Raw genomic sequence first — 15658 nt, forward strand, 5'->3', positions numbered from 1 at the left:
TACACCCAAAATAATCACTGTGATCCTTAAGCACATTTAGATTTTATTTAACAAAAATGCCTTACACGTACTCATACATAATAGCTTTTCATTAAACAATGGTTTTGTTATAATACTACAGTTTTTAATAATCCAATGTATCATTTTTTAAAAAGTAGCACATTATAAAATACTAAAGTATCAACATGAATATATTCAAATTTTAAAATGTTTTACTTATTATAGTATATAACATATTTATTTAAAGATTTATAAAATAAATTATTATCCTGGACTCAAAGCACAAACAATGACAGGAGAAATAAACACAGAAAGTGAAGATAGATTATGAATACACTAAAGCAATAAAACCATTTTAGACGTAATTCACAGAAATGGAATAAATTATTAATTCAGATCTTCAATCATGTGGGCAGAGAAAGAACTCTCAGCACTGTTGGTCAGAGTATAAAATCATACAACTTTTGCAAAAGGCAATTTAGCAATATTTAGCAAAGTGTTTTAAAACAGGTATACTCTTTTATCTTAGTAACTTAATTTTTTTAATTTATCCTAAGATTTTCAGACTCCAAGATTTACCTATAGGTATCTTGTCAAGATATTAATTACATAGTCAACAATTAGAAATAAGCTAAATATAGAAATGGCTAAATAAGTTATTATATATCCATATAATTTAAAATTATATTTTTGAGGACCAGGTAACAACATAGCAAAACACTAATGATTAGTGTTAAATAAAAATAACAGGTTATGGTATGATCCAAATTCTGTAAGCAGATGTATGAATATGTCTAAAACATCAAACACTAACAGCAACTGTCACTGTGTTTTTTATATTTTAAAAAATGTATAAAACAAATTACTATTTTAATAATCAGAAAAAATGCATGTATTTTTAAGAACACTAATTCTTTGCATGGTACTGTGAATGCAAATTATAACACTGACAAATATTATTAGAAGTTGAATCAGACTCATTCATCTAAGTAAAACCTCATATTTATCTTAAATTATATAAAGTTTAAAAATATCTGGAGACTGAGCAAAAAGTTATTTAGAAAGGCCCTTTTTAAAACATAGAAGCAGGTGATATTCTTAGAAAGCAAGTTATAAGTATTAAATACAATTTCATTATAAAAGTATAATTTTCTCTTAAAGTTTTACTTATTTATTTCAGTCACCCATTAACTGGAGAGGTTTAAATGCCAATTCTTAACCATCACACATAAGAGGCAATTTGTCTTATATTAATACAGGAAGTTTTATGACTTTTGAAATTCTGACATAAAATTTCAAAATTTCAATATTTGATATATGAAAATAGAGGATCTTGGTAAACCTAAAAAAATTATACCATATTTTTACTAATGAATTAACACATAAAGTAATATGATTATACCAGAGTAGTACTCACTGAATATTATGGACAAGACTAATGTTCACCTTTTCAATTGAAAATATTAATAACATGCAAACGAGGTTCCATTTAGCCATAGATATAATGGGACAAACATAGATAACCTACCCAAAAAGTATATCCTTACTAGCATATCTGAAATACATTATTAGAATATGGCTTATGTAATCTTATAGCATAGTTCCCAAAAATACCCATAATATAAATATTTGTGCATTTATGTATAATATATGTCCACTCACTTAGATGAATACATGTTAATTTACCAGCAAGAAAGAGAAAAGATGAAATATGGCATGGAGGACAGGCATTCTTTTTGTTTTGTGCCGCTTTGGCAGGGACGAATAAACAGGAGAGCTGTCTACAGAAAGGAGCAGACAGTAGCAACGATCTTCAACAGTCAGGAGACAGCATAGTCACTCCAGATGGGTAAGGAAGCACTAAGAGAGAGAATCCTCAGAGAAGAGGGACACCACAATCGCATTATCTCTTCCTTACTGCAAACCAACAGTAATGACACTATCACTGTCCCAGTCATCCAGATGCAAGGCTTCAAGTCATCTGTCTCTTCTCCATTCCTCACCCCTTATCTTCCTTCAAACATCCCTGGTGGTCCCGAGGTTAAGCATCTGCCTTGCAATGCAAGAGACGTGGGTTCGATCCCCGGTCCAGGAACTAAGATGCCACAGATGGCAGAGTAACTAAGCTTCTATGCTTCTATGAAGACCCTGCATGCTGCAACTAAGACCTCACACTGTCAAATAATAGACTGTAAAAGTAATAATAAGACCTCTTGTGAAAGGCGCTCAGTCGTGTCCGAGTGTCCAACTCTGTGACCCCATGGACTATACAGTCCAGGAAATTCTCCAGGCCAGAATACTGGAGAGGACAGCTGTTCCCTCCTCCAGGAAGACCTCTTGATACCTCAGAATATTTCCTCCTCCTTATTTGGAATACCAACAATGAAATTCAGTTAATTAGTACTAGTCTTCTGGATGAAGACAGGCCAACCTTGCTTCCTCCAGGACCTCTTGACTCCACCACAAAACTCATTATTACCAGACTAACATTCCTAATGTATAGCTTTGGTACTGACACACTTCTCTTTAGAAATCTTCAACAACTAATCCCTCTAACATAAATAAAGTCCAAATTACCTGTTTTACAATGTAAGACTCTCCCAAATCTGTTCTTTATCTACTACTTTCCAGAAATATTTCTTCCAGTCCCTAGCAAAACATTAACTCTAATCAAACTGGGTTTCCCTGGTAGTTTAGCTGGTAAAGAATCCACCTGCAATGCAGGAGACCTGGTTTGATCCCTGGGCTGGGAAGATTCCCTTGGAGGACATGGCAACCCACTCCAGTATTCCTGCCTGGAGAATCCCATGGACAGAGGAGCCTGGTGGGCTACAGCCCAAGGGGTCAAAGAGAGTCAGACACGACTGAGCGACTAAGCCCACTAATCAAACTCTCAGTTAACCAACTTCTTGTTCTCATCATGTAAATCCTTTCCTGAGAGGCCGTACTTAACCTCCAACTCTCACTTCTACCCATCAAACTCTTCTATCTTAATAATTTTGCCGCAAATGGCTGGGCTGTCATCATCCTGTAAATCCTGTAAGTCTCTACAGCCTTTAGTTCACAGCCACAGTGTCTCTGACACAGAGTGCAGACTATCCTGGGCTCCCCCGAATGGCTCAGACAGTAAAGAATCTGCCTGCAACGCAGGAGACTTGGGTTCAACTCCTGGGTCAGGAAGATCCCCTGGGGAAAGAAATGGCAATCCACTGCAGCATTCTTGCCTGGAGAATTCCATGAACAGAGGAGCCTGGCGGGCTGCAGTCCACGGGGTGGCAAAGAGTCGGACACGGCTGAGTGACTAACTTTATTTCACTTTTCATCTAGTATTAATAATAACAATTAATAACAACTAGCATTGAGAATTTACCTTCTAATTTATATGCAAATTACTCATTTAATCTTCAAAACACTGTGAGATAAATAACATAGCTGTAACTACCTTAAAGTTGAGGAAACTGAGGTTCACAGACTCTATGTGACTGTCAAAGTCATGCAGCTAGTAAGAACCATCTAACTCCAGAGCCCATGTGCTCAACCCTTGCATGTACTTGACTTTATCATCAAATACGTTTGTCTTATGGAACAACTGGAGAGCAAATGACTTCATCTCAGGAACTGTCATCTTTCTACTTTCATAGCACAAAGTTTTGCATACTGGAAATGATCAGCAAATATTTATTGAAAGAATAAACAAATTAATAAAAGTGTTATTACCCTTTATAGGTAATATATGTACAATTCAACAAGGCCCTTCCTTCCCATAGCTTATTGCATTGAGTGGTCCCACTGATATGAATTTCAGAGAGTAAGGAGGATATTCTAGGTTATGACATTCCCCTGAGAGGGTTTTCTCCACATTTAGGGCCCTACCTAGATGCGGCACTTTTTGTGTGCTTCCCGGGCCATTCTGAAAGGCAGAGCAATACAAAATTAAGGTCAAATATCCCCCAGTATGCTCCCACTAGTAGCTTCTTACAGTTCTTAGACTGTGCCCGGGCACATCACACGTTAGATCTAAGAGAAGCCTCTTCCCCAATTTATTCTACCCAACTAGGTCTCAGCCAGCAGAACCTCTAGAACAGGCTCTCAGTCTCAGCAATGATCTACTCAGATGACTCTCAAGCATTATAGCTGAGCTCTGGAGAAGGTAAGACAGTGACTTGACTTCAGTAGCACTAAGTGAAGAGCACCCATCTATACCCACGGTAAAAACTGCTACTATGTATAAATATTACTTTAACGTCTTTAACTTCTGTGTTATACCTTGGAAGCCGTTCGACTTCTTTCCCTTTTATTTTCAGTGCTTTAAAATTTTTCTCCCAATCATGTACCGTAGAAAGATGCTTTTCCACTAGAGCTTCTATATCAACTTGCCCGATTACAATCCACTCCTATTTAAATGAAAAACATATTATTTTAAAAATTAGAACTAATAAATGAACATTTAAAAGATTAGAGTTTAAGTATCAGGAACAATAAAAAGAGGCGAAAGAGAAGTTTCAGGTAAATTTCAACTTAAGTTATGTACATATAATCATTACCATAAAGTCTAAAAAATGAACAGGGAAAATATATATATATAAAAATGCAGTAATCATAAAACTTTTTTGAAGAGATCGCAAAAAAACTTTTCTTTACATTCTCAAGTTAGATATATACAAAGACAAAACCACTTCTACCAAGCCAAGAGCTACTATAGGTTACAAATCTGACATTGTTCAGATTCAATTAATTCCAGAAAAATAAAATGCAGAAGCAGCACTGCAGTGGCAGTTAAGAAATTTACTGAATTCTCAGTCACTCCTCAGGATCAATAAAAAGAGCAATAAATATAATTAGAGTTTATTTCTGAAGAGTTAGTATGATGCACCCATATCTCAGTTCGTAAAGAATCCGCATGCAGTGCAAGGAGACCCCAGTCTGATTCCTGGGTCGGGAAGATCTGCTAGAGAAGGGATAGGCTACCCACTCCAGTATTCTTGGGCCTCCTAAGCAGCTCAGTTAAAGAATCCGCCTGCAATGGTTTCGATTTCTGGGTTGAGAAGATCCCCTGGAGAAGGGAATGGCTACCCACTCTAGTATTCTGGCCTGGAGAACTCCATGGACTGTATAGTACACGGGGTTGCAAAGAGTCGAACATACTAAGCGACTTTCACTTTCACATTCCTCTACACAAAAGTAAGAAATTAAATCATCTCAATTTCATTAATGTAGAAGGCTTCCCTCCATGGCATATTCTCAACCCAAAGAATAAAGAAAAGGATATATTTTTCTATGTATTTTCCTGAAAGGAACTAAAAATGACACAAGAGAGTCATGTCAAATTTCAAGTTGATATAACATTCAAAAGAAGAAGAGAAAGAAAAATTAGTTTCTCAATCTTCAAACAGTCAAAGAGAAAAAAATTAAGGGTAACTTTTTTCTCATCTGTAGCATAAATCTAGATTTTAACAGAATCCTCAACTTTTGGCCCTCTGGTTTGCATATTTTTATTTTATGCCACACAATATCAACATATGCCACATCAATATGAGTATCAGACATTGAGTTGTACACTTAATACTAATTCGATCAGATGAATATTATAACAGGACAGACAATTCCATGTCCCATACCTCATGCTGGTGTAAAACAGCTGACAATCTCCTAAACAGATCTTCTGCTTTGCTGAAAATAGTCAGAAATCCACTTGCATTTCTATCAATCATAATAGAAAAAATAGATTCATCTCCTGCTTCACCCACTCCCTTAAACTGATTAGGAATGCTGATGAATCTCTTCATTTCTCTATAATATTTAGCCCGAATTTCTTCAAAAGGAGGCTTGAATTGCAACCGTCCTTGTCTGAAAGCAAATAAATAACCTTAAAACATAAATTTCTGAAAAATTATAGACTGAAAACTAAATTGGGTTTTAAAAATCTTACTTGTATATTAAATCTATATTTATTTCTGGCAGATTCTCATTAAGTGCTTCTAAGCCCATCTGATACTGATGCTCCAGGGCTTTGTACAGTTGATGATTCCAGTGCTGTTTCCACGCATGCATGTCACTTGCTTGAAATCCCTAGTAAGTTATAGTCACATTTTTTTATTTAATAATTAGGTGGTAGAATGGGTTTTAATTTAATGCTTTTATATAACATTTGGTAAAATTATAAGCAAAAAAAACCCTCATCTTAAATATCTTAAACAAATATTAATTGCTACTTGTATATCTAAAGTCAAATATGAAAATCTCTAATCTTTATGTCCATAAATAGTATACAAAAAGACCAGCAAAATTTTAAAAATCAAGTTACTAGTAAATGAATTTTATATGTGGACTTTATTTTATGATCCTATAAAAACAACAATAATAATAACAGAAACCATATCTTATAAATTTCACAGCCCTTTTTCAAAATTCCCATCAAGTATAACTCTTCTATTCCCTTCCCACTCCCTAAATAACCCATTGCACATTAAAAACAAGATAAATTTAAAATATGAGAATGCTCAGAATACATACTTTTTCTGCTTCCATATAACCACAAACATATAAATTCTAATGCTTTTATTTTTATTTTTTAAAGTTTGAACCAAAAAATATATGTAAATGTTTAAAACACCTACCTCATATTCCACTAACATCTCAATGTAGATTCTGTGCTAACTACTTTACACAGATCATCTAATATCAAAATATATGTAGAAATGACATTTTACTGAAATATGACAAAAAAAATTCTGAAACAGAGCTATTTCAGTAATTTGGCTTCTGCCTACACTTAACTTTGTCACAACAGACATTTCACCTTTTAAAAGAAAACTAATGAATGACAGATATTTAAGCACCAAGTCAGAAAAACTGTTTACGGAGTGTAAATTGAGGGATTTGGCATTCCATAAGACAAACAAAAGGTTATATTTTTATTTGTAAATGTACTACTAATTTATGGTCTTTATACATAATTTAGTTAAATTCTAAATGTATGAGCAATTCATCAGCAAAGATTTACAGATAACCTTTATGAACTTTTCATTAATTCATATATTCAAATTCTGAAAAGTTCATATTTGAGTGTAGACATAAAGTAAAACACACTTTACCTGTGCTTCTACACTTGCTAAGCCAGTTCTCAATTCTTGTAATCCATCTTTCCACCGCTGTTGCTGCCGAAGCAAATCAATGTTCATAAGAACTACCACCTGTCAAAAATTAGAACACAAAAATTTCAATAGAAAAATTTGACAGGTACCGCCTTACCCAAGTGATCAAAATTAACTCAACCTATAATAACATATATCAATACCTGATCAATGTACTGAGAAAGGCAAAATATCACTTTTGTGGTATTCCTATTAAAATCATATAACCTCAAATCTAAAAATGAGAAGGCATCATATAAAATCAAGTCAAAAGACAAAATAATTGATTAGTACTCATCAAAAGTATCAAGGTCATGAAAAAGACTCAGGGAGAAGAGACCACAGAGCCTTAAAATTTAAATACAAGGCGGGATCTGGGATTGGACCCTTGAAAAGAAAAAGGACTTCAATGAAAAAGTTGTAAAATACAAAATAGCTTATTTCCTAGTTTTGATAGATGTACTTTGGTTACATAAGTTGTTGACGACAGGGGAAGTTGGGTGAAGGACAACTATGAACTCCTTATTTGCAACTTTAGGTCTCAATTATTCCCAAATAAGTTATTTAAAAGTATATCCAAATTACTTTTTAAACAATACTACTCATAGCTTGTTAAATTTTATGAATAAAATATACCTTTTCACAAAATGTAGTGTGCCATTTTCTCAGTTTCCTATTTTCAGTGGCAAGTCGTTCAGCAGCATTTTGGAGTTTTTGGATGTAGCCTTCTAATTCTTTAGGATTATCCCAAGTAATGTGTGACTTTCCCCCACTTCCTGCTTTTGAATTCTAAGGTACAACAAATAACAGTGTTCAAATATAGTTCTTTTTTTTTTAAAAGATTCAATATTCTACATCATTAGTACATCTGTCCATAACACTAACCTGCAATAAAAGAGCACACAATAGTTTTTCTATTTTATAAACAATAAGGCATTTTGGGCAGGATTGAGCAGCTCTCTTCCTTCCAAGTTCTCCCTCTTACAGCTAAAAAACCCAGATATAACACACCAAACAAGCATAGGAAGACTAAAAGATAGAAATAAGGAGGTGGACAGACTAAAATCATTGGCAATTAAGAAACAACACACCAGGATTTCCTTAATGGGTCCCACATATCCCGGAGAGGATGCTGGAGAAGTCTACAACCTAGAACCATCCCCAGGGACCGACAGAAAAAGGCTCCAGAAGAAGCCTGTTCCCTCTAGCCACAGGACCAGGAAAATAGTGGCGGAATGGCAGAAAACCTTTTTAGCTATACACACCCTGCTCCCGGTGGGCATGGGTGTCCATGGGATCACAAAGAGTCAGACACAACTGAGTGACTAGGCACACACACCCCAACTCCAACCCAACAGAGTAGAAACCCAACCCCTTCTACAGGTTCAGGGGACCAGGAGAGGCGCTCCTCTTCCATCCCCTGCTCGGTCAGCAGCGCCGACAGAGTGGGGCAGCCCCTTCACCAGCCTGCACAGGGCGTGGGCGCCAGGTCAGGGCTTAGCGGGGAGCGGGCAGATCCGCTGCGTGGAAGCAATCGGACACTACCAACTGCTATCCCACTTTGGTGGGAAGTCATCAGGAGGGCAAAGGGGACACACTTGCACTGCACCCTGCTAAAAAGGAAGCAGAGCGAGGCAGTGCTCCACTTCTGTCAGGATGGCATCTGCAGAGACAAGCAGAAATTCAACATATACACTCAGCCTGTCCTCCAGCTATACCTGTCTCAGAGAGAAATAACGTGCCACTTAGAAAGGCATGAAAACAGCAGTAGATTTCTCAGCTGAAACCATGAGCGACCAGAGGAAGTGGAACAACACTTTGAAGTTCGATGCACGAAGCAGGGCACTCCAAGCAGGCGCTCTGGGAAAACCCAGAGGGATGTGGAAGGGAGGAGGTGGACGGGGGGTCAGGATGGGGGACACCCGTGGCTGAGTCATATGGATGTATGGCAAAAATCACAATATTGTAAAGTAATTATCCTCCAATTAAAATAAATTAATTAATTAAAAAGTAATAAATGATAGAATGTGGAAAGACAATTGCTAAGAAAACCCTGCCTCCGGAAAACAGGAAATGCCTTAGGATTGCAGGTCCACGGCCTCATTACAAATGACCAAAAGATTAATTATGAAAAACATACCGTAATGTACTAATTGCTGCTTATACTATAAGGATATATGAATAGATTAGAACTGCAATTCTGGAAAGGTTTTTTTTGAAGTTTAGCATCTGAATAGTCAATTGGGGTCTTTGAACATCTGAGTTCTGAGTTCAAGTCCTACGCATTCTGCTTACTAGCTGCATGAGTGAGCTTGTAATCAAACCTCTTAAAGGCATGGCTTTCATGTATGAAATAGAAATGATGTTGATATGATGAAATTATGACATATACCAAAAAAATCTATAAATGTATGTGTAAGCATATCTGTTATATGCATGTATATTCATACAAATAAAGGGCTACCTAATAATTGAGTTATTTTATACAAATCATTGAGCATAGTATGTATTCCACAAATGTTTGCCATTATTACTCATGTATATTTGATTCTGATTTATTTTAATATACTAACTACTACTTAGTATCTAAATTTTAAAAAAAACAAACTCAAAAAATAGTGCTAAAAGAAAACAACTGTCAACTGTGAATTTTACACTTGCTGAAAACATCCTTCATGAATGAGGGAAAATAAAAACATTCTCAAGGGAAAACTAAGAGAATTTGTCACCAGCAAACCTACTCAAAGTATGGCTAAAGACAGTTTTCTCAATAAGAAGAAAATTATATTTTAAAAAAGCATAGAACTTCAGAAAGGAAAAGAGAATGTTAGGATGCAGAAAATGCAAATAAAAAAAAACTATCCTTCTTCTCATAAATTTCTTATTGATATTTGATGGCTGAAACAAACCCCATCTGATACAGTGTTCTTTGCGTGTAGAGGATAGTAAATAATTAAAACAAAATAAGTGAATGGAGTAAAGAGACCTGTTACTACTGCTAAGTCACTTCAGTCGTGTCCAACTCTGTGCGACCCCATCCCTGGGATTCTCCCGGCAAGAACACTGGAGTGGGTTGCCATTTCCTTCTCCAATGCATAAAAGTGAAAAGTGAAAGTGAAGTCACTCAGCCATGTCTGACTCTTCACGATCCCATGGACTGCAGCCTATCAGGCTCCTCCATCCATGGGATTTTCCAGGCAAGAGTACTGGAGTGGGCTGCCATTTCCTTCTACAATGCATAAAAGTGAAAAGTGAAAGTGAAGTCGCTCAGTCATGTCCGACTCTTCGCGACCCCATGGACTGCAGCCCACCAGGCTCCTCCGTCCATGGGATTTTCCAGGCAAGAGTACTGGAGTGGAGTGCCATTAAAGAGACCTAACTACAAGCAAAGTTTCTACACTTCACTTGAACTGGCAAATGGTAAGACAAAGTCTCTGCCATACAGTGACCTTCAATAAAAAGCTGATGAATGGTGAAACTAAACAATTATAATATTCAACAGAATATGCAGTGAATCCGTTCAGAAAGTATTTACTGAGCAATGACACACACTACTTACTGCTGTACTGACAGAGTATAAAAGCAAATAAATTAGAGTCCCTAGAGTGAGTGGCAAGAGGAGTACAAGGAACTTTAATGCTCCTTCTCCTCCCATCTCAGTTTTTGCCCTGCTGTGTCTCATTTAACATATGCTAAGTATAATTATTTCGCCCTCATGGAAAACAACCTTGTACTGGCTTGCATAAATCAATGGCCACTCAAGATGGATGCATCATACTGAAGAGTTCTGACAAAACATGGTCCACTTGAGGAAGAAAGGGCAAATCACTCCACTATTCTTGCCAGAAGAAGCCCATGACCAGTACGAAAAGGCAAAAAGTATGACACCAGAAGATGAGAACCCCCAAGCTGGAAGGTGCCCAAACTGCTACTGGGGAAGAGCAGAGGACAATTACTAATAGCTCCAGAAAGAACAAAGAGGCTGGCCAAAGTGGAAAGGATGCCTAGTTGAGGATGTGTCTGGTGGTGAAAGTAAAGTCCAATGCTATAAAGAATAATATTGAATAGGAACCTAGAATGTTACGTCAATGAATCAAGGTAAATTAGACATGGTCAAACAGAAGATGGCAAGATTGAACACTGACATCTTAGCAATCAGTGAACTAAAATGGATAGGAACAGGCGAATTTAATTCAGATGAACATTATACCTACTACTGTGGGTAAGAATGCCTTAGAAGAAACGAAATAGCCCTCATTGTTAATAAAAAAGTTTGATACAGTATTTGGGTGCAACCTCAAGAAGAAAAGAATGGTCTCAGTTCATTTCCAAGACAAACTATTCAACAACACAGTAATCCAAATCTATGTCCCAACAATGGATGCCAAAGAAGCTGAAGTTGACTGGTTCTGTGAAGAACAACACCTTGTAGAACTAACAACAACAACAAAAAAAGATGTCCTTTTCATCACAGGGGATTGGAATGCAAAAGTAGGAAGTCAAGAGATAACTGGAACAACAGGCAAGTTTGGCCTTGAAACACAAAATGAAGCAGAACAAAGGCTAACAGAGTTGTGTCAAGAGAATATGATGATCACAGCAAACACTCTTTGCCAACAACCCAAGAGACGACTCTACACATAGACATCATCAGATGGTAAATATCGAAACCAGACTGATTATGTTCTTTACAGTCAAAGATGGAGAAGCTCTATACAGTCAACAAAAACAAGACCTGCAGCTGACTGTGGCTCAGACCATGAGTTCCTTATTGCAAAATTCAGGCTTAAATTGAAGAAAGTAGGGGAAACCATTAGGCCATTCAAGTATCAGTTCAGTTCATTTCAGTCGCTCAGTCATGTCCAACTCTTTACGACCCCATGAACCACAGCAGGTCGGGCCTCCCTGTCCATCGCCAACTGCTGCAGTTTACCCAAACTCATGTTCATTGAGTCAGTGATGCCATCTAACCATCTCATCCTCTGTTGTCCCCTTCTCCTCCTGCCTTCAACCTTTCCCAAATCAGGGTCTTTTCAAATGAGTCAGCTCTTCACATCAGATGGCTGAAGTATTGGAGTTTCAGCTTCAGCATCAGACCCTCTGATGAACACCCAGGACTGATCTCCTTTAGGATGGACTGGGTGGATCTCCTTGCAGTCCAAGGGACTCTCAAGAGTCTTCTCCAACACCACAGTTCAAAAGCATCAATCAAATCCCTTATGATTGTACAGTGGAGGTGACAAACAGATTCAAAGGACTAGATCTGGTAGACAGAGTGCCTAAAGAACGATGGATGAAAGTTTGCAACACCATATAGGAGCCAGCAAACAAAATCATCCCAAAGGAAAAAAAAAAAAAAAAAAAAAATGCAAGAAGGCAAAGTGGTTGTCTTAGGAGGCTTTACAAATAGCCGTGGAAAGAAAAGAAGTGGAAAGCAAGGGAGAAAGGGAAAGACATACCCAGATGAATGCAGAGTTACAGAGAATAGCAAAGAGAGGTAAGAAAGGTTTCTTAAGTGAACAATGCAAAGAAACAGAGGAAAACAATAGAATGGGAAAGACTAGAGATCTCTTCAAGAAAACTGGAGGTGTCAAAGGAATATTTCATGCGAGGATGGACAAGATAAAAGACAGAAATGGTTAAGGACTTAAAAGAAGCAGTAGAGATTAAGAAGAGGTGGCAAGAATACATAGAAGACCTATACAAAACATTTTAAATGGCCCAGTGGTGTGGTCACTCACCTAAAGCCAGACATCCCAGAGTGCAAAGTCAAGTGGGCCTTAGGAAGCATCACTACGAACAAAGCTAGTGGAGGTGATGGAATTCCAGCTGAGCTATTTCAAGTCCTAAACGATGACCCTGTGAAAGTGCTGCACTCAATATGCCAGCAAATTTGGAAAACTCAGCTGTGGCCACAGGACTGGAAAAACTCACTTTTCATTCCAATCGCAAAGAAGAGCAAAGTCAAAGAACATTCAAACTACTGTACAACTGAGTTCATTTGACACGCTAGCAAGGTTATACTTAAAATCCTTCAAGCTAGGCTTCCGCAGTACACGAACCAAAAAATTCCAGATGTAGAAGATGGGTTTCAAAGAGGCAGAGGAACCAGAGATCAAATTGCCAACATCCATTGGATCATACAAAAAGCAAGAGAATTCCAAAAACAATATCTACTTCTGCCTCACTGACTACGCTAAAGCCTTTGATTGTGTGGATCACAACAAACTGTGGAAAATTCTTAAAAAGATCTGAGTACCAGACCACCCTACCTATCTCCTAAAAACCTGTATGTGAGTCAAGAAGCAACAATTAAAACGGAACATGGAACCAGTTCAGTAATTGGGAAAGGAGTATGACAAGGCTGTATATGGTCACCCTGCTTATTTAACTTAAATACTTAGTATATCATGTGAAATGCCAGGCTAGAGGAATCATAAGCTCAAGTCCAGATTGCAGGGAGAAATATCATCAGCATCAGATAAGCAGATGATACCACTCTAACAGAAAATGAAGAGGAACTATACAACCTCGAGATGAGAGTGAATGAGTGAAAAAACCAACTTGAAACTCAGCATTCAAAAAACTAAGATCAGGGCATCCAGTCTCATCACTTCATGGCAAATAGAAGGGAAAAAAGTGAAAGCAGTGACAGATTTTCTTGAGCTCCAAAATCACTGTGAACAGTGACTGTAGCCATGAAATTAAAAGACCCTCCTTGGAAAACTGGACAACTACTTGTAAAAGAATGAAATTAGAACACTTCCTACCACCATACACAAAGATAAACTCAAAATGGATTAAAGGCCTAAATTTAAGACCAGAAACTGTAAAACTCTTAGAGGAAAACACAGGCAGAACACTCGATGACATAAATCAAAGCAAGATCCTCTATGACCCACCTCCTAGAGTAACTGAAATAAAAACAAAAGCAAACAAGTGGGACCTGATTAAACTTAAAAGCTTTTGCACAGCAAAGGAAACTATAAGCAAGGTGAAAAGACAACCCTCAGAATGGGAGAAAATAATAACAAATGAAACAACTGATAAAGGATTAATTTCCAAAGTTTACAAGCAGCTCATACAACTCAATACCAGAAAACAAACAACCCAATCAAAAAGTGGGAAAAGGACCTAAACAGACATTTCTCCAAAGAAGACATACAGATGGCTAACGAACACATGAAAACAACAAAATTCTGTAAAGCAATTACCCTTCAATAAAAAAATAAATTAAAAAACAAAAAGACACTCCTTGGAAGAAAAGCTATGACCAACCTAGACAGTGTATTAAAAAGCAGAAACATCACTTTGCCAACAAAGGTCCATCTAGCCAAAGCTATGGTTTCTCCAGTAGTAGTGCACGGATGTGAGAGTGGGACCATAAAGAAAGCTGACTGCCAAAGAAATGACGCCTTTGAATTATGGTTCTGAAGAAGACTAGAGCCCCTATACAGCAAGGAGATCAAACCAGTCAATTCTAAAGGAAATCAACCATGAATATTCATCGGAAGGACTGATGCTGAAGCTGAAGCTTCAATACTTTGGCTACTTAATGCAAAAAGCCAACTCATTTTCAAGATCCTAATGTTGAGAAAGATTGAAGGCAAAAGGAGAAAAGGGTGGCAAAGGATGAGATATATGCTACAGATAGCATCACCAATTCAATAGACATGAATGTGAGCAAGCTCTCGGGCAAAAAAAGAGTTCTTGTCATACTGCAGTCCAAGGAGTCACAAAGAGTCAGACGCGACTTAGCAACTGACCAAAAATATATAATTGTTTACTTCTCATGACTCAAATCCTCAAAATAAGGTTTGTCTTTAGACATATCAACAGATATAATTTTGAATATATTTATTAGAGAAGAAAGAGTTCTAAACACTTGGATTTAAAACATTATCTATGAGATGAAAAGGTTAAAAATAACAAAGTAATATCCTATTTTCAAAAAGTACACTTGCAAATATGCACAGGAAAAATGTTTAAAATGGTATAGACACCAGACTGTTTAAGAATGGCCAAGTCTTGGTAGTACAATACTAAAACATTTTTTGTTTTTGTTCACCTACATTTTCGAAATTTTCCATCATAAACTCATATTGAACTCTGGAAATAGAAAAAAAATTATAATAACAGGCACAATATGAATTATGTAACTTCTAGTAAATTTTAAGCCTGAGTACTAGTGTGGATAAAAATAACTAACTTAGCAGGTCTGACTGCTGTCCCTTAAAAGGTTTGCTTAAAAGACTGGCCCTTAGCTGGCATCTGAGAAGTTGGATTTTGCAAGAGTTCCTAACACTAATTTTTAAGAGTGGTTCACTGTGCCTAAAGAATTTGGTTTATGCTTAACACTTGGCTGTCTTCTGGAATTCTGGAGTTTGGGCACATGTTAAGGAGGAAGATCCCTACACGACCAGTCCCCAGCAGAAGTCTGGGCAATGAGTCGCTAATGATCTTTCCTAGTAAGGCAACATCTCATATGTGTTACTTGTTGCTGGAGGAATTAAGCATGCCCTGGG

The 15658-nt window shown here is 37.1% G+C and overlaps 1 protein-coding gene across 2 annotated transcripts in view; it reads right to left on the reverse strand.

Moving 5' to 3' along the window:
* DYNC2H1 (dynein cytoplasmic 2 heavy chain 1) overlaps positions 1-15658 on the reverse strand; it is a 408806-nt gene that overhangs the window by 365106 nt on the left and 28042 nt on the right. For both annotated transcript variants that reach the window (XM_061143196.1, XM_061143187.1), the window contains exons 14-18: positions 7770-7922; positions 7095-7193; positions 5930-6069; positions 5619-5847; positions 4267-4394 (exon numbers count right to left, since the gene is read on the reverse strand). In XM_061143196.1, the coding sequence (XP_060999179.1) occupies positions 4267-4394; positions 5619-5847; positions 5930-6069; positions 7095-7193; positions 7770-7922 (749 nt within the window). The remainder of the gene's footprint in view (positions 1-4266; positions 4395-5618; positions 5848-5929; positions 6070-7094; positions 7194-7769; positions 7923-15658) is intronic.

The sequence above is a fragment of the Dama dama genome, chromosome 1 (genome assembly GCF_033118175.1).
Source record: "Dama dama isolate Ldn47 chromosome 1, ASM3311817v1, whole genome shotgun sequence".
Classification (NCBI taxonomy): domain Eukaryota; kingdom Metazoa; phylum Chordata; class Mammalia; order Artiodactyla; family Cervidae; genus Dama; species Dama dama.